The 19,674-nt window shown below is 38.8% G+C and overlaps 1 protein-coding gene across 2 annotated transcripts in view; it reads right to left on the bottom strand.

Annotated features, from left to right (window-relative positions):
- The window catches only part of MEP1A (meprin A subunit alpha), a 41,879-nt gene extending 41,142 nt beyond the window's left edge, over window positions 1-737 (bottom strand). The window contains exons 1-3 of one of the 2 annotated variants that reach the window (XM_032299614.1): window positions 691-737; window positions 189-507; window positions 80-104 (exon numbers count right to left, since the gene is read on the bottom strand). In XM_032299614.1, coding sequence (XP_032155505.1) covers window positions 80-104; window positions 189-257 — 94 coding nt within the window. In that variant the 5' untranslated portion in view covers window positions 258-507; window positions 691-737. Of the gene's footprint in view, window positions 1-79; window positions 508-690 lie in introns of both variants that reach the window. The other variant, XM_032299613.1, reaches the window with a different exon arrangement.
- Window positions 738-19,674: the final 18,937 nt, after the last annotated feature.

The following is a 19,674-nucleotide window of genomic DNA, read 5'->3' as shown; positions in this document are numbered from 1 at the left end:
GTGAGAAAACAATTATTATTAGTCTTGCTAAATGAAAAAAGTTCAAAAACACTCTCTGTGCATTTGAGCTAATTCTTACCATTTTCTTTAGGAAGATAATTAATCTGCAAAAAATAAATATACAGAAAATGGGTAATGTATACTAGAATTAATATTTCTAAATATCCAAAAAACAGGACTCTACTTACCGATACAGCTGCTATGTGGGCAAAAAACAAGGTAAAAGAGAGAAAGCAAGTGGATCTAGTCCAAGCCATAGCTGCGATGAGCTGATTTTAGTAAAGACAGCTTGCCATAAATGCTGTTTAGACTTTACCCGGATTTGTCATATTAGAAACTTTGACCCTTCCATATGTACTGTACAGATTACAAAATGTAGTCAAAGATAACATCGTTGACTCTTTTGAGGACAGATAATAAGTTGACCTTAAATGCTTAGGCTCCAAAGACTGGGGAAAAGTTTGAAAAATTAATACTGAAATGAGCATATAAGAACTAATAACATTCCTATAGGGCATCCATAGTCATTCTTATAATATAACAGATAGAAAATCCTCTTAACAATAAAAATAATTTATAAAATGATTAAGTATTTAATTCTAATAAAATATAAATTCAAAAAAATTTTTTAAATTGTGCTTTAGGTTCTGGGGTACATGTGCGGATCATGCAGGATTGTTGCATAGGTACATATATGGCAAGGTTGTTTGCTGCCTTCATCCCCCCATCACCTATATCTAGTATTTCTCCCCTCATTATCCCTCCCCACCCTCCCCACCCCTGATGTCCCTCTCCTAGCCCCCACCTGCTGACCACAGTGAGTGATGCTCCCCTCCCTGTGTCCACGTGTTCTAATTGTTCAACACCTGCCTATGAGTGATAACATACTGTGTTTGGTTTTCTGTTCTGTGTCAGTTTGCTGAGAATGATGGTTTCCAGATTCATCCATGTCCCTGTGAAGGACACGAATTCATTTTTTATGGCTGTGTAGTATTCCATGGTTTATATGTGCCACATTTTCTTAATCCAGTCTATTGATGATGGACATTTGGGTTGGTTCCAGGTCTCCGCTATTGTAAACAGTGCCACAATGAACATATGTGTGCATGTGTCTCTATAACAAAACAATTTATAATTCTTTGGGTATATACCCAGTAATGGAATTGCTGGGTCAAATGGAATTTCTATTTCTAGGTCCTTGAGGAATTACCACAATGTCTTCCACAATGATTGAACTAATTTACACTCCCACCAACAGTGTAAAACTGTTCCTATTTCTCCACATCCTCTCCAGCATCTGTTGTCTCCAGATTTTTTAATGATCGCCATTCTAACTGGAGTGAGATGGTATCTCAATGTAGTTTTGACCTGCATTTCTCTAATGCCCAGTGATGATGAGCATTTTTTCATATGTTTTTTGGCTTCATGTATGTCTTCTTTTGTAAAGTATCTGTTCATATCCTTCGCCCACTTTTGAATGGGCTTGTTTTTCTCTTGTAAATCTGTTTCAGTTCTTTGTAAATTTTGGATATCAGCCCTTTGTCAGATGGGTAAACTGCAAAAATTTTTTCCCATTCTGTTGGTTGCTGATTCACTCTAATGACTGTTTCTTTTGCTGTGCAGAAGCTGTGGAGTTTGATTAGGTCTCATTTGTCTATTTTGGCTTTTGTTGTCAATGCTTTTGGTGTTTTGGTCATGAGGTCCTTGCCTATGCCTACGTCCTGAATGGTTTGCCTAGATTTTCTTCTATGGTTTTTATGGTGTTAGGTCTTATGTTTAAGTCTTTAATCCATCTGGAGTAATTTTAGTGTAAGGTATCATATGGGGTCCAGTTTCTGCTTTCTGCACATGGCTAGCCAGTTTTCCCAACACCATTTATTAAACAGGGAATCCTTTCCCCATTGCTTGTTTCTGTCAGGTTTGTCAAAGATCGGATGGTTGTAGATATGTTGTGTTGCCTCCAAGGCCTCTGTTCTGTTCCATTGGTCTATATCTCTGTTTTGGTACCAGTACCATGCTGTTTTGATTACTGCCAAAATTGAAAGAGCTAGAGAGGCAAGATCAAAAAAACTCAAAACCTAGCAGGAGATAAGAAATAACTAAGATCAGAGCAGAACTGAAGGAGATAGAGACACAAAAAACCCTTCAAAAAATCAATAAATCCAGGAGCTGGTTTTTTGAAAAGATCAACAAAATAGACAGACCACTAGCCAGATTAATAAAAAATAAAAGAGAATAATAAAATAGATGCAATAAAAAACGATAAAGGGGATATCACCACAGATTCCACAGATATTCAAACCATCATCAGAGATTATTACAAAAAATTCTATGCACATAAACTAGTAAATGGAAGAAATGGATAAATTCCTGGACACTTGCATCCTCCCAAGCCTAAACCAGGAAGAAGTCGAAACCCTGAATAGACCAATAACAAGGTCTGAAGTTGAGGCAGCAATTAAGAGCCTATCACCCAAAAAAAGCCCAGGTCCAGATGGATTCACAGCTGAATTCTACCAGACATACAAAGAGGAGCTGGTGCCTTTCCTTCTGAAACTATTCCAAATAATCCAAAAAGAGGGAATCCTTCCCAAATCATTTTATGAGACCAACATCATCCTGATACCAAAATCCAGCACAGACTCAGCAAGAAAAGAAAACTTCAGGCCATTATCCATGATGAACATAGATGCAAAAGTCTTCAAAAAATACTGACAAGCCGATTGCAACAGCACATCAAAAAGCTTATCCACCATGATCAAGCAGGCTTCATCCCAGGGATGCAAGGCTGGTTCAACATACGCAAATCTATAAACGTAATTCACCACATAAACAGAACCAAAGACAAAAACCACATGATTATCTCAATAGATGCAGAGAAGGCCTTTGACAAAATTCAACAGTCCTTTATGCTAAAAACCTCAATAAACTAGGTATTGACAGAACGTATCTCAAAATAATTAAAGCTATTTATGACAAACCAACAGCCAATATCATACTGAATGGGCAAAAACTGGAAGCATTACCTTTGAAATCTGGCACTAGACAAGGATGCCTGCTCTCACCACTCCTATTCAATATAGTACTGGAAGTTCTAGCCAGAGAATTCAGGCAAGAAAAAGAAATAAAGGGTATTGAAATAGGAAAGGAGGAAGTCAAATTGTCTCTATTTGCAGACGACATGATTGTATATCCAGAAGACCCCATCGTCTCAGCCCAAAATCTCCTGAAACTGATAAGCAACTTCAGCAAAGTCTCAGGATACAAAATCAATGTGCAAAAAATCACAAGCATTCCTATACACCAATAACAGACTTAAAGAGAGCCAAATCAAGAATGAACTGCCATTCACAATTGCTACAAAGAGAATAAAATACCTAGGAATACAACTAACAAGGGACATAAAGGACCTCTTCAAGGAGAACTACAAGCCACTTTTCAACGAAATAAGAGAGGACACAAACAGATGGAGAAACATTCCATGTTCATGGTTAGGAAGAATCAATATCATGAAAATGGCCATACTGCCCAAAGTAATTTACAGATTCAATGATATCCCCATCAAGCTACCAATGACCTTCTTCGCAGAACTGGAAAAAACCACCTTAAACTTCATATTGAACCAAAAGAGAGCCTGCATAGCCAAGTCAATTCTAAGCAAAAAGAATAAAGCAGGAGGCATCACACTACCAGACTTCAAACTATACTACAAGGCTACAGGATCTTCATTTTTAATAAAGACACTTGTGACTCTGATGCAGGTAGTCTGTGGAATATACTTCAATGAACAGAACACTGTGGAATTTGCATCAGTCCGATGCTTCTACTCTCATTGTGGTTATTAGATAGCTTTCCTCTGATTCCCTTTTTATAAGAAAATCGAAAGATCATAGAATCTCCAGCTTCCTAGTGGGGAATATATCAGATGTTAAGAATTAGAGAGATCATCAACACAGAAATCCACTTCAGGGGTTGTCTCCAGGAAACAACCCCTCTGGGGTGTGGTCTGAGGACCTGCACTTTTAACAAGTTTGTGGGTTATTTCTATACGGAAAATGTGAGACCTGGCGACCCTGTCAGGCAACTGTGTTTTGAAATGTGTACAAACACCAATACCAATGATTGGAGAGGCAAGGGGGACTTCTTACTTAGCTGGGCACTGAGGACCCTAATAAACTACTCTTTAGGGTCAATGGGTTTGGTTTCAGCATTTTCCCTTTTATGGAACCCAAAGAGCACATTGTTATCGTTCTCTCATGACATAAGGAAGAATCAGACGAGTAGTATACTTCGTTTTCCCAACTCTCTTTCTACTTATCGAACACTCATAAGCTGAAGTCAACTCAGCTGTGAGCTACAAGGTTGTCCCCTGATTTCAGGAAAAGTCTCCAGTCTCTGCTTATTACAGGGATTATCACTGCTCACGAGGCCTAGTTGGACTGTGAGTCTGGGAGAAAAAACTTAACATGTGGGAGTTGTGGAGTAAAGGGAAAACACAATTGAGTTGGACTTTTCTCTGAAAGGAAGCGTGATTCCTATGAAGAAGTGTTTTCTACTGCTTCTGAAATAAGGGTACAAGGAAACAAGCTTAAACAGCAAAAGGGACACTTGATTGTTAGCTATGAAGGCCTTCCTGGTCATCTGAGGATTCTTGGTTCCTAATATACTTTAAGGAGGGAGACAATGTTAGTCAAAGAAAATAGTGCCATAGCGGCAGGCTGGGTGTAACGCAGGCACGGACAGAAAAAACTCTTCAGAAGGGGTGGTATTGGAGAAAGAATGGGTGGGGCTTGGTTTGGGGATTTTCCTTGTTTGTCCTATAAATAATTCAGCTTTGAGGTCTTTTAATAGAAACAAGATGATAATAAGTTACACATGAAACTTGATCCAGACAGCGGGAGGTTTAGCCATTTAAGAAAATAAATAGCATTTGTAATCCTATTTCTCTTTGAAAATGGCAAAATTGTTTTTGGTATGGTGAACTCTTTTATGCAAGTGGACAACAGCTCTGTTTAGGGCCAATAGCAATATCTGCCACTTTAACAGGAATCTCAGTTGAAGTAACAAGGGGAAGGTGATGGGACACTTTTGGAAATTCTCAGAGTAATTGGTCAAAGTTGATAGACTGGAAGAGGAGGCTTCCTGAATTGGTAGCAGGTGAGACTATACTCATATTCCAAATCATATCTTAAAATATAAGTTTACCTTCTAATTGCCAATGGTGGGAGTAAGAAGACTGCAATGGTAGCCACTTTCTAAAACAATGTCACATATTACACTAATGAGGACAGCTTTGCACAAACATGCCAGCAAGAGTGTCAGTCACCGATGACCTGTGAGTAGATTCATTATATTTCTTTACATGCCAGGAAAAGAAGAAAGCTATTAATAGCTACACCTTGGTTTTTCAGTTGAATTTCTAGGAACAGGAATTTGCCAACCCCTTTCTAAGTTCCAAAGCTTGAATGGCATTGCTTCTTATTGAAATAATAGCAATTATTATAATACCCAGAGGAGTTATTAGGTGTTTATTATATGGCAGGCCCTGTGTAAAGTGTTTTGCATAAGCTATCTCATTTAATCCTCATTAATAATCATAAGATAAGAATTGTTTCTCTCAATTTATGAAAGACTGAGCTTAGTCTAATGCCCAGAACTGAAAAATGTCAAAATAGAGAAATTAGTTAACAATGTATTTCTTTTCATAGGCCAGTCTCCATTCTCAGTTGATTAGCTAGATCAGCGTATGGATACACGTGTTTACTCATTTATGCATTCATTCATGAAATTTTTACTAAATGCCTCCTCTGTGCCAAACATTGTATTAGTCACTGGGGAAATAGTCATGGCCCAGACAGACACTGTCACTGCCCTCATAGAGCTTAGATAAAGATGGGGGAGGCAAGTGCCCACCAGCATTTTAGTAGACCCAAAGTAAATGTGGATTAACAGGTAAATAGATGAATAAGTTATGATACAGTCATAGATTCTCATAAAATCCTACTAGAATAAAATAAACAATAGCATAGTTACTGTCACCATGGACTACTACACAGAAATAAAAAGAATTGAACTACAAATATAGCTAATAGCATGAATATATCTCAGAAAGTGTTATACTAAGGGGCCAGACACAAGATCATATCCTCATGATTTTACAAACATAAAAATACAAGAAAAGGCGAAGCTATAACAATAGAATCCAGATCAGTGGTTGCCAGTGGCTGGAGGTTGGGAGTGGAAGGAGATTTGACTACAAAGACGAGAGGAAACTTTGGGGGTGATGGAAATGTTGGTGGTTAAATATTGTAAAAGTTTGTCACAACTCATGGAATTGTACATTTAAAATTGGCAAATTTTCTTGTATGTAAGTTACATGTTAATAAAGTTGGCTTTTAAAAAAATTAGGGACCCTGGGAGCCATATCCCACCTCATCATTATTGTTCCCTCACTGAGGACTATGCTTTCACGAGTCTCAGAGTCCTAGAGTCGATTTGTTTTGATGGATTTCATATCCTTTCGGTTTTGATCTCCCTGTAAGAAGGGCAGCCTTGGAGGCTGAGCCAGGGCCTTGTGGTCCCAGGTCAGCATGTTTTAGGGAAGACCCAACCCTTGGCTCTGGATTTGGCCCATCAAGTGGCTAAGTGATGGGAACAAGATCTTTGGAAGCTTTTTGCCAATAACCACACATCCCTAAACAAACAACAAATCTATGTCCCCTGTATGTGGATGAGAAACAGATGCTGGGGGTGATCCGAGCAGAGTCTGCTCATGGAACAAAATGAACAACGATGGTTAGCTTTGTGGTTAGAAAGCTCCTTGATTCTCAAGCAAGGATATATCTCCTTAGTGCTGGCTGTTTTCCTAAAGAAGCAAAAATGTGTTCTCTATTCTGAAGGCAATTCTTCTCCCACCAATCAATTTTTATTCTATTTATGTTAGAGCTCAATATGCCCCTGATTTCAAAACTGTTCACACTGTTCACACTGTAAAGAAACATGAGTAGCACAGATAAATCCATCTTGACATACCCAGTGAGTATTTGATCAGGTCACCAACATGTACTTGGGCCCATACTGAATGCTGAGGGGGAAACTAAGAAGAATATTGCACTTTTCTTATTCTCAAGGCCTTTAAATTTAATTTTTCCTGAGAGTTCACTCTCTTCATTTACTGAGTCAGTGGGAAAAAATGTTATGGCATTAAATCATGTCCATTATGAAATTAAATTTTTCTTTAATTAAAAAATATAAAAAGAAAAATTACTACGAATGCCACTGTTGACTTATGGTCTGATTCCTTCCAGTTTTTTATTATTTATATAGACATATTTTATAATAATATAAAATTTATCCTCTTAAATTTTGACCATTAGGGCTTTCAAAGAGTCATTGAGTTGGAGTGTCACCCATTTTTCCTAAATTATCCTTCTTGGGAGCATTAATCAGTGCTGAATTTTCCCACCAGCAGATGTTGGTCAAAGCAGAGTGCCACCAAAAGTATTGTGGGTCACCAGATATCTCAGCTTTTTAAAAAGTAATACTTATTAAGTTATTCTATATTTACAGTTAATAGTTAATACAAGAAAATTGAAAAAAAAAAAAAAAAGCAGCAGGAAAATGCTAATTTTAATCTCAAAGTAAGCACTGCCAGCATCTCGGCATGTGTTCTGGATGTTTCCTCCACTCCTACTTTTCTTTGTAAAAATATTAATGACATTACACTTATAGTCTGGCTCGTAAATATTTCTCCATGTCGACAGATATTCTTTAACGGCATGCTTTTCAGCAGTGACCTATCATTCCATTAAATGTATATGCTGAATTTAAGTAACCAAGCCTGTGCTGTGAATGTAGGGGTTATTTCCGGTTGATTTCACTTGTCACAGGCAATGCTACAGGAAATATCCTTGCATTTGTAATCTTAAATTATTGCCTTAGAACAAATTCCAAGAAGTGGAATTGCTGAGTCAAATGTATTTAGTTTTGTTTTGTTTTTTAAAAAAAGGGAATATAATTACAGAAGATCCCCAATTACCCCACTCTCTGAAAGCACCTTACAGAAAAGTGAAGGCAATTTGAGCTCCTTCAGCCAAAGATCCTAAAAATTCAGGAATTAACTCCTCAAGAGAGAAACAAAGTGATTGTTCTATGGTTTGGTGGCTTACAAAAGGCAACACAAAAATGAGAAATATTAGGACTAATAACGTGGAGAAAGCAAATTCTACTCTTCCATTCCGTTATAGATGCTGTGTTACAAGTAATAACTCGTTTAGCAAGAATGCCAAAATATGTTTCCTGTAGTATACCCCTCAAATGGAATTATAGTTATAAATTCAAGAAACAGGACCTGTCTCTTAAGGGGCAAAAGAAATCAATTCTGTTATCTGTAATCTACTACCAGAAAACAAGTCAGGAATTTAGCACCATAATATTACTTAATCTTCACTGAGGCTCTTTGACATTTGTTAGGGAGTGAATGTTTATGTCCACCCATCCTCCCAACATCCATATGTTGGAGTACTAACCCTAGTGTGGCTGTGTTTGGAGATAGAGCCTCTAAGAAAGTAATCAAAATTAAGTGAGGTCAAAAAGGTGGGTCTGTGATCAGAGAGACTATGTCCTTAAAAGAAGAAATGACTGAGAACATGTTCTTCTCCCTCTCCCTGCCCCCACACACAGAGGAAATGTCACACAAAAAGAGAGCCCTGGCTGGGCGTGGTGGCTCACGCCTGTAATCCCAGCACTTTGGGAAATCGAGGTGGTCAGGAGATCGAGACCATTCTGGCTAACATGGTGAAAGCCCGTCTCTACTAAAATACAAAACATTAGCTGGGCGTGGTGGCACGCGCCTATTGTCCCAGTTACTCAGGAGGCTGAGGCAGAAGAATTGCTTGAACGAGGAAGGCAGAGTTTGCAGTGAGCTGAGTTCACGCTACTGCACTCATTCCAGCCTGGGTGACAGAGCAAGACTCTGTCTCAAAAAAAAAAAAAAAAAGGGCCCTCACTAGAAACCACATTTGCCAATACCTTTTGGGTGTCTCAGCCTCTAAACCTGTAAGAAAATACAATTTATGTTGTTTAAGCCACTCAGCCTGTGATAGTTTGTTTTGGCAGTCTGAGAAGACTAATACAACATAGATATTATCATTTACATTCTAGATGAGAAAACTTTGACTGAGAAAAGCTAGCAGTTTACAGCAGATCACACAGTAAGGATTTGACAGCTTTTGAACTCACCTCTGTCTGAAGGGCACAGCCCATGTTCTATCTGCTTTATCTTCTTGACTCTACAAGAAGGAAAAAAGGTGGTGCCTACCTTTCAGGTGTGATTTGGAGACACTCTAGCCAACTGTTCTAGGTCCTAAGACATGTTCATTGTTATCTGCCTCTGTCCTTGAAATTCCACCATTAAAGAATCTGTGCCCAGTGTTCCAAGGTTTTCTCTCTCTTCTTGAACTTTTCTCTGAAATTCTGAAAACTCCAAAAAAGAATAATATTTTAAACCAAGGAATCTGACATACAGTCCCCTCCCCAAGGGTACAGGCCACCTGAAGGTTTCAGAACGTTACTTTTGTCTAATAATTTAGATGGTAAATAAGGAGATGAACTTGGTCTACTCAGTTGCCCATCAACACAATTATGCTGCAAACAAATGTCAAGCAAGAAGACTAAAATAAAAAGTAATCATAATTAAAACTAAATGCAATTATTATATAGTTTAGAGCTACTTAGTGCTATTATAATTACATCTTAAAACATGTATTATGAAGGTTTACTGACAAAAAGATGATAGAGAAGAATAAAGCCTCCATTATACCCTTTTTTTGTTTATTTGTTTCTGATTTTGATTTTTCAAGTCTTAGCAACACATGCAAGCCAATCGGGCAAGAACTTTCTCTAATTCCTTCGCTATCAGTTAAATATTCTTGCAGACACACTCCCACACATCCTCTGCTTCCAGTACATGCAAGGTTTCAGATTATGTGGGCCAATCCTCCTAAAAAAATGTACACAACACAGCTAGTAACTTTTTGGCCACAATTTATTAATTCAAGCCTGTTCCTGCTCTCATATTTCCCACCTCAATTGCCATCCACTCAGTTGCTCCAAATCAGAAACTTGGGAGCCATTCTTCCCTCTTCCCTTCACAGCAACCAGTTTCAATAGGTTCTGTGGATTCACTATCATCTAAACTCTCTAAGCCATCTGCTTCACAGTCTTCCTGATACCCCCACCTCATTGCAGAGCAAGGTCAGTGTCATCACCCCCTTCTATCAGCGCATTGCCTCATCACTAGCCTCCCCCACCAATTCACTTTTACGTAGGGTGAGAAATTTCAAAAACGTCTAAGGGACAAAGGACCATAAGGTATTATTAAAAGTATTAATTTTTAAAATTAATTAAATGTATTAAATAAATTTTAATAAAATAATTTAAAATTTATTAAATTAAAATTTAAAATTAATTTTAAATGTATTTAAAAAGGTACTGAAATATTTGCCATACTGCATGTTTATATTTATCTTGAGTAATATACCTTCAGATATTTTATGCATACTCAGCATGGTAAGGCTATTCTCATTAAAGCTCTTAAATCCTTAGCAGGATCTCAGATTGTTGATGTTTTATGATTTAAGGATAAGTCACTTAATTTCTTTGAACTTTGGTTGCTGTGTCCGTCAAATGTGACACCTTGGTGATATAGTTCTCAAATTCTGAGGCTCTCGGTTGTCTTGAGTAGACTTGTCTACTAAGATTTTAAATTTGCTCTTATAATTCATTTCTAAGTGTTCAGTGCATACATTGGTGAATGAATGCCGCTGTACTTGACTGTTTTATCTAAACTTTTTGATGAATGTCTGCCTTTCTTATATATTAAATATTCCACAAGAGGGCGCCCACTTTCTGGCAAATTGCATATTATAGCCATAGGCCTCAAATTTTAGGGAAATCCTGGGGAGCAATTTAAACAGTAGTTTAAAATTGTAGCCTGTGTAAATAGCACATATAACTTACTTAAATATTTCAAAAGATAATTCTTAGTACAAATTTAAGTTTTTAAAAGAGTATTTCCACAAATGGGGTGAATTGGTGATTTTTCAATGATATTGAAATGATGAAAGACATGAAATTTGTATGCATATAGACTCGGGGTTCTATTAGACTTTCTAGAGAACCTTCAATTCTTTAACTTCCTACTTAATAGCTATGCTTTCTAATTACATCTGAATATGTATTTATGGACGATGATTTAAAGTACATAAAAATGACTTGAAACATTATATAAATATAAGCTATTGGTTTTAGGCAAGAGTTTATTGCTGAAAAACCAGGACTCAGGTTGTGTCTTAATTATCTTAATTATCATTAGATATTTATAGTAGGAAAAGGTAAAACAAAATTATGAAAGATCCAGTTTTTCATCTTGAAATGTGTCTATTTGAAATTCCCATCAAGTAGATGAAAGGCAACCACATAAATAGCATGTCTGCACTCACCAGCATCAAACTTTTTATGCTACATAGTGGCTTTATCAAAATAAAGCCACTGAGTCAGACATTTAAAAATAATAATTTTGGGTAGAATTATTCACAAAAACAACAAAGCACTCTGGAGAGCAAATAAGCAGTTTTGAGGAACAATTCCATTACCCATTGAGAAAACTTGATCCATGGGTCCACATTTATAAACTTAAGAAAACTATAATGTAGTCTGATGATGGAGATGATGGTGATGGGGAAGGGGGTGGGGCAAAGTTGATGGGAATAAAGGAAGGGAAGGAAATGAAGTTGGGAGATTGGTGGGGGATGGGGAAGGAGGAACAAGGGACCCTGCAGGCAGGAGGACATTAGGTCAGGACAGCAGACACAAGAGAGCAGCTTTAAGGCTCACTGGACACTAGAATAACTCAAAACATCACGTAAAAGGCAGAGCAGCCACCCAGGAGGCTAGCCAGGGCATCAGAAGACATGAGAGGTGATATCTATGTAGTGACGTCTATGTATGAGGTTATAAAATTAGTAGGAGTGTAGGTTTCTCTTTCAGTATGGGTTTGGATGACTTTGAGAAAGTTAATTAATGATTCTGAGCTTCCATCTTGTCAACTTTTTTTTCTTTCCTAATCTTTTATTTTGCATTTATTATTATTATTATTTCAATAGTTTTGGGGGAACAGGTGGTATTTTGTTATATGGATAAGTTCTTTAGTAGTGGTTTCTGAGATTTTGGTGCACCCTTCACTCAAGCAGTGTACACTGAACCCAATGTGTAGTGTTTTATCCCTCACTCCACTCCCATCCTTCCCCCTAGAGCTTATTATATCATTCTTACACTTTTGTGTCTTCATAACTTAGCTCCACTTTCGAGTGAGAACGTTCAATACTTGGTTTTCCATTCCTGAGTTACTACAATTAGAATAATGGTCTCCAACTCCATCCAAGTTGCTGTGAATGCCATTATTTTTTTCCTATTTATCGCTGAGTAGTAGTATATGGTGTGTGTGTGTATATATATATAATACAATATATGTGTGTGTGTGCATATATATATATTATACAGTATATATGTGTGTGTGCATAAATATATATATATATTTTATATATATATATACTACAGGTTCTTTATCCACTTGGTGGTTGATGAAAATTTGGACTGTTTCCATATTTTTGTAATTGTGAATTGTGCTGCTATAAACATGCATGTGCAAGTGTTGTTTTCATATATTGACTTCTTTTCCTCTGGGTAGATACCCAGCAGTGTAAATGGTAGATCTACTTTGAGTTCTTTAAGGAATATCCACACTGTTTCATAGTTGTACTAGTTTACATTCCCACCAGCATGGAAAAGTGTTCCCTTTTCACCACATCCATGGCAACATCTATTATTATTTTTTATTTTTTAAGTATGGCTATTCTTTCAGAAGTAAGGTAGCATCACATTGTGGTTTTGATTTGCATTTTCCTGATAATTAGTGTGTTGAGCATTTTTTCATAGGTCTGTTGGCCATTTGTATATCTTCTTTTGAGAATTGTCTATTCATATCCTTAGCCCACTTTTTAATGGGATTGTTTTTTTCTTGCTGCTTTGTTTGAGCAGCTCTTCAACTTTACAATGAGGATAATAATACTTACCTCTCAGTGTTATAATGATTTAATAAAATAAAACATACAGCTGCACGTGGTAAATACTATCACACAAAAACAGTACCTCTACCATCACCAACATCATTATCCTCCTCTCCTTCTCTTTATCTTTATTTTTATCTGTATTGTCACACATTATTTCTGCTTTAAGGCTTGATGATGTGGTAAATCCTTCAGTGAATGTACCTGGCTAACATGCCTCTGGGGCTTTCTATACTTGGCAATTAAATTTAAAAAAAAAAAAAAGCTCTTACTAAGTTTAACATACATCTATATGGTGACCAAGCAACTCCATTCCTAGGTGTTTACGAGAGATAAATGAAAGTATTCATAAATAAAAAAGACACATACTAAAAGTTTATTGCAGTTTTAATTGTAATTATCTCAAACTGGAAGCTATCCAAATGTCCATCAAATGGTGAATTAATAAACAAATTATGATACATTCATCCAGAGAATAAACTACTGACATAATCAATAACACATAAATCTCAAAATCATTATGTTGAGTAAAAGAAGCAAGACACAAGTAATGCATACTAATGATTTCTTTATAAAAAAATTGAAGAAAACACTAAACAAATCTATGCTGACAGAAATCAGAACAGAAGTTGCAGGCCAGAGGAAGAGGGAGCAAAGGAGCAAGAGGGACAAGACTGGAAAGAATTGACTAGACAGGGACATCATGGAATGTAGAATGAGGAATGTTTTCATCCTGCATAGGGTGTGGTTTTTATGAGTGTACACATTCAATGGTTCACTTATGCTGTGTGCATTTGACATATGTCAATTATATTCCAATAGCATATCAGTTCTTTGGAAACGTAAGAGAAAATAAACAAGTCTGTGAGATTTAAGTAGCAAGAAAGAGCTCACAAAGTGAAACTGATCTACCAAGATACAGTGAAAGGCAACACATACAGAGATAGCTTCCACGGAAAAAAGACAGAAACCTTCAATGATGAATGAAGTAAGAGCAGATTTCCGGAAGTTGCTGAATCCATATCTTATGAGAAAAATAGGGGCTGCCCCCCAGCAAATTTTCCCTGTGCAGAAGCTGAATCGTCATCAAGCATGATCAGTGTCTGTGAAAGGGGTTGATGGGGCATATTCTGCACATTTACTGCACATCCTACTCAACCTGTAACTGAGTCCTCTGCCAGGCCTTAACAGTATATCTACAACATGGCCACTTCTCACCACCTTCACTGCAGCTCAAGCCACCATCCCCTCTAGCCTGGTTATGGCAATAGCTTCGCTTTCTGGTCTCCCTGCTTCTAACTGTAAGTGCCTGGCCGGGAGCTTGGACACGCCCATCCCTCTCCATGCCTGAAAACTAGGTCACCACTCCGCGATGGGCACCAAGCCCACCGTTGAAAAACCCTCCCAAAATTTAAAAGAAGCCCCGTCAAAACCTACCCAATAGCATTTTGCCCCGTCCAGGTCCCACTCCCCTTGGGCAGCCCGCTGACCAGAAATCCCGCCTACCTACCAATAGCAGCTTGCCCCGACCATGGCCTGTTCCCTCTTAACCAGTCACGACACCCTCACTTGCTATAAAACCCCCACGCCTTGGGAAGACAGGCTGGGCTTCTCTGGCCCCTCTTTCCCGGACCAAGGAACCAGACGAAGAAACCTCACCCTGGAGCTGAATAAATTGACATTTAATTTTCTTATGCTAGTCTCAGCTTCCTCATTTTAAACTCAGCAATAACCCTTACACTACCCTGGCCTATTTTCAGCACAACCTACTCTTGGCACAGTAACCAGAGAAACCTGGTTAAGATTCTCCAGTAGTTTTCCATGATCTTTAGAACAAAATGCCTGATCATTATTGCCTTGGCCTACAAGGTCTGCCTGAACTTGCTGCTGCTGTCCACCTCTCCAACTATATCTCATTCCCTGAGGCACTTCCCAGTCCTTTGTGATCCACCCTTAGCAGGTTCTTACTGTAGCTTGGATATCCTAAACTGGTGTCAGATATAGAGTTTTGTACTTGCTATGCTCTTCCCCTGGAATGATCCTCTTTCACAGCTTCTGGTTTTTACTTCATTTACGTTACTGTTCTTATGGCCTCTCCCTAGAGATGCCTTCTCTGAAAATCCTTTTAAAATAGTACCCCCAGTTAGCACCTTTCTCATTAACTCATGTGATTGTTAATTTTATGTGTCAACTTAACTGAGCCATAGAGGCACCCAGATATTTAGTCAAACATTATTCTGGGTGTTTCTGTCCAGGTGTTTTGGGATGAGATGAATGTTTAACTACGTAGGCTGAGTAAAGCAGATTGTCCTCCCTAATATAGGTGGACAATCAGCTGAAGGTCTGAATAGAAAAAAAAAAACTGACCCTCCCTAGAATAAGAGAGTCTTCTTCTGCCTAATGGCTTTACAACTGGAACACTGGCTTTTCCTGATTGTACAGCAGTCTGCCAGCCTACAGGCTCAAACTGGGACATCAGCTTTGCAAGTTTTGGACTTGCTCCCTCTCCATAATCATGTGAGGCAAAGCCCCCTAATGAATAAGTAAATCCTATTGATTCGGTTTCTCTGGAGAACCCTAATACAACATGCTTTATTTTCCCACAGTGCTTACCACCATCTGACACACTCTATATTTCCTCATTTATTTGTTTATAGCCTGACCCCTCATGTAAGTCATAAAGGCAGGAACTTTGTCTTATTTTCTGCTATAGGTAAGCACCTAGCACATAGTAGGTGCTCAGGATATAATCGTTGAATGAATTCTACTTGTAAAGCTTATTCTACTTGAAAGTCTACTTAAGATTACTTAAAAGGCTTTCTCTTACAACACCAGACATCTAGAGTAGTGGTTTTCTACTTTGGTTACACGTGAGAATCAATAAGAAGCTTTTATATATTTTTCTTTATGCTTTTAAAACGTGATTATGAGAAGCTTCACCAGGCAGCCAAAGGAGTCCATAGTACACAAACGCTAAGAATTTACCTTGCTCATGAACATGGTGGGAATTATATCTTCATCTTCACTCACAGTGCTTAACACACTGCAGCTGTGCAGTGAGTCGTTCCTGAGCAGAGTGTGAGATGGGGAGGCTGTGATGGGTCTCTGCCTTCCAATAGCTCACACTGCTGAGCACCTGTTGCCAGGCACTGTGTAAAATGCTGTAGAAACCTTGTCACTTCATTCTCACATTAACAATCCCTTGAGGAGGGTATTATTATTTTCCCCAATCACAGATGAGAAGTTTAGAGAAGTTAGGCAGTGTACCCAAGTTCCTCTTTGATAAGTCTGACTTGGGAATCCAAGCCTTTACCTACCGTGCTGTGCTGCCTCCCTGTGCCATCTCTTACCTGGGTTACTCCAGAAGTCTTCTAGTTGGTCACCCTGCCTGCATTTTTTCCCTGTTCCAATATGTTTGCAATGCCACTATGTCACAACAAACTTTACCTAAAGCCCTCCAAAGGCTTCTCGTTGCCCTCAAACTACCATCAAACTGCCATGCCCTGGGCATCTGTGACCCGGCTTCATCTGCTCCCTAGGGTCACTAGAGCCATTGCTTCCCCTCCCTGTCCCAGCTCACACACACACAGACACACACACATACGTGCACATGCACACACACACACACACACACACACACACACACACACATGCATACACACACTATACTCCAGCATTGCCAAACTTGCTTTGGTCTCTCAAACTTGGCACTAATTCTCTTAGGTCTGGGCCTTCCTAAAGCAGCTCCTTGGCCTAGTGTGTGCTCTCTCCTCCTCTTCTCCTGCTTAACCCCAGCGTACCTTTTAGTTTTCTCTTCAGATACCACCTTCTCCAGGAGACGTCCCCGGAATTCTTCAGCCTAACATTATGAGCTCCAGGTAAGGGCTCCTGAGATCCCTGGACCTCCTCTTTCACATTCCACCCCCTTTACTGTTTTTAGTGGGCTAAATTTTTGCCTTCCCAGCTAGACGGGATCTAGCCTATATTGTCCACTTTAGGGTGAGGACCCAGCACCTACAACAGTGCCTGGCACATGATGTGTGCCTAATGCATATTTGTTACAGAATTGAATAGATGAGTCATTGAGATACCTACTCTTAAGAACTCATCTATTCATTTGCATGAAATGTCCAGAAAAGGTAAATCTATAGAGACTAAAAGACTAGTGACTGCCAGGGCATGTGAGTGAAAGTGGGGAGTGATTGCTAATGGGCAAGAGAGATCTCTTTAGGGTGTTGAAAATCTAAAATTGGCTTGTGGTGGTGATTGCACAACCATGTATCTAGTAAACATCATTGAATTATACACTTAAAATGAGAGTCTTTTGTGGCATGTAAATGAATCTTCAATAGAACTGTTTTAAAAAGGAACTCAGCTAGCCTTTGCTGGCTCCTTGCCAACCAGTTCCAGAGCTTGCTCTGATGGCAGGAAAGCCATCCCGAAATCTTACGTAGCTTAACATTTTTAGAAAAGCAATAAGGGCCAGACCCCAATTTTCACTAGACAACCTTGACTTCTCAGTAGAAAGTATTTTGCTATCTTAGATTCTTCAGGGTCTGCAGTCATCAAGTTTCATGGAAACTGATCAGGAGGTTCAGAGTCACAAGGCCAGGGAAATTCCAGTTCTGAACATTAAAAAATAAACCTTTGTGGATGAGTTTACTTGGAGACTAGCACAATGTGCTTGGGTGTTAGATAAGGCCAGAGAAGCGTCTGAGTGTGAGCAGGCCAGAGACAGGAAGCCAACTTAGAGAGCAGAAGCTGTTCTCTTTGATTTCTGAACCCCCACTGCAATGTTACTAGACAGCCATATGGTTCCTAGTGGGTGGAAGATCTCTGATTTCTCTTCTGCAAATGTTGCAAGAATGTAGAGTTCCCTAGCCCAATAAGAGGAACATGCATGGCCACAGGCTGGCCTTGGAACTCCAGTTATATCCTGCAGGGGAGCTTCTTCTTTGCCTTGGTTTTATCAAATGACACGAGGCAAGAAATGGTTTTCTAAGAGCCTGCCACTGTACTTATAATGTTCCCACAAGCCTTGCCAGAGTGCCCAAAGAGAAAAGTTATAGTACCCCTAAGTCCATGATCCCTGGAGAGCTCGCAGCTGCTGCCCCAAAGTCCTTCGGTCTGATGGAATCTAGGACTACCCAAATTTTGAGAACAGAGTGACAAAACCAGCAGGGGAGAGAACTCCTGAGCTGTCTCTTACTGGGATTTGCTCTTTTGCATAGGAATTATTGGTGATGCCTTATTGCCATATAGTTGGTATATGTAATTTTATAAGATGGGGGGAACAATCCTCTGGAGGGAGTGTAGAACGGTGGACAGATTACTGGACTAGAACACAGAAAACCTGAATTCAAGTACTAATTCTACAACAAATCTGCCGTGTGAGCTTGGGGAAATCACTTTTCTTTTACTCTGAGCATCTGATTGCCCATCTGTAAAATGAGGGTTTTTGGTTAGATGAACTTTAAGGCCCTCTTGATTCCAATAATAAGAAGAGTAATAATTATAATCATGAGTTCCAGGTACATCATGTGTAATCCTAAGAGGCAGGCATAGCTATCACCATTTACACTTGAGAAAACTGAAGATATGGCAGACTAACCAAACTCCTCAAGTTCAAACTGCTCAGAAGTAGAATTGCTTGAACTTGCCCAGATCTGTCTACCCTAAAATAGATCCTGAACTCTGACTACACAGCAGAATGTGTGGGAATTGTTTCTCATTTCTTGGGCTTGTGGGCACCATAGACATTTCCAAAGGCCACTGGCTTCTACAGAAAAGCCTCTAGATATTTCTCCTAATATTACATTTAGAAAACTTTCAAACATAGAGAAAAATTAAAAGAATTTTACAGTACCATCCTAATACATACCTTTTACTAGCTCTTACTGCTTGCTTTCACATATAACTAATCACGTGCCATCCCACTATTCCTCCATCAATCTTATTTTTTGAGGACCCTTTAGTCTTGAAGAATTCTAAGAAAGCTGTCTCTCATTAAGCTTTCTCAGTTTTTTCTCCCTGGCCACATATTGTTTAATCTTCACAACCATCAATGAAGCCAGCATGAACCGGCCTTATGGAGGAAGAAACTTAGGCTCACAAAGGTCAGCAGCTTGCTCAAGCCACTGAGCTAGGAAGTGCTGGAACCTACCTGCCTCGGGCAAAAGCCTCTGCTCTTACCGCCATTCTCTGTTGTTCTCTGACAGCACTTTTCCAAAGCATAGGCATTATGCCTTCATTAACCAGCCATTCTTTACTTCCACTGGGGATTTTTTTTCCCTAGGTCATTAATATCTTTAAGGCAAAAGGGAACAAAATAAAAACAACTCAGGTTTTATTCACTCTACTGTGAGGAGAACTTCATGTACAGGGTCCTAAAAGAGAATAAGTAAATTATGTGATCCCCCTCCCATAGAGGTTAACTTTACTGTCTGGTTTTGTGTGTGTGCATATATGTGTGCAGCTGTGTGTATTCCGTAGTATCTGTCTGCTTTCACAAACCCAGTGCCTTTCAACTCTGCTGCCAACCTTAGCT

The sequence above is a fragment of the Sapajus apella genome, unplaced genomic scaffold, assembly GCF_009761245.1.
Source record: "Sapajus apella isolate SASKATOON/1434 unplaced genomic scaffold, GSC_monkey_1.0 scaffold41, whole genome shotgun sequence".
Classification (NCBI taxonomy): Eukaryota; Metazoa; Chordata; class Mammalia; order Primates; family Cebidae; genus Sapajus; species Sapajus apella.
This window is presented reverse-complemented; position numbering and strand designations above follow the sequence as displayed.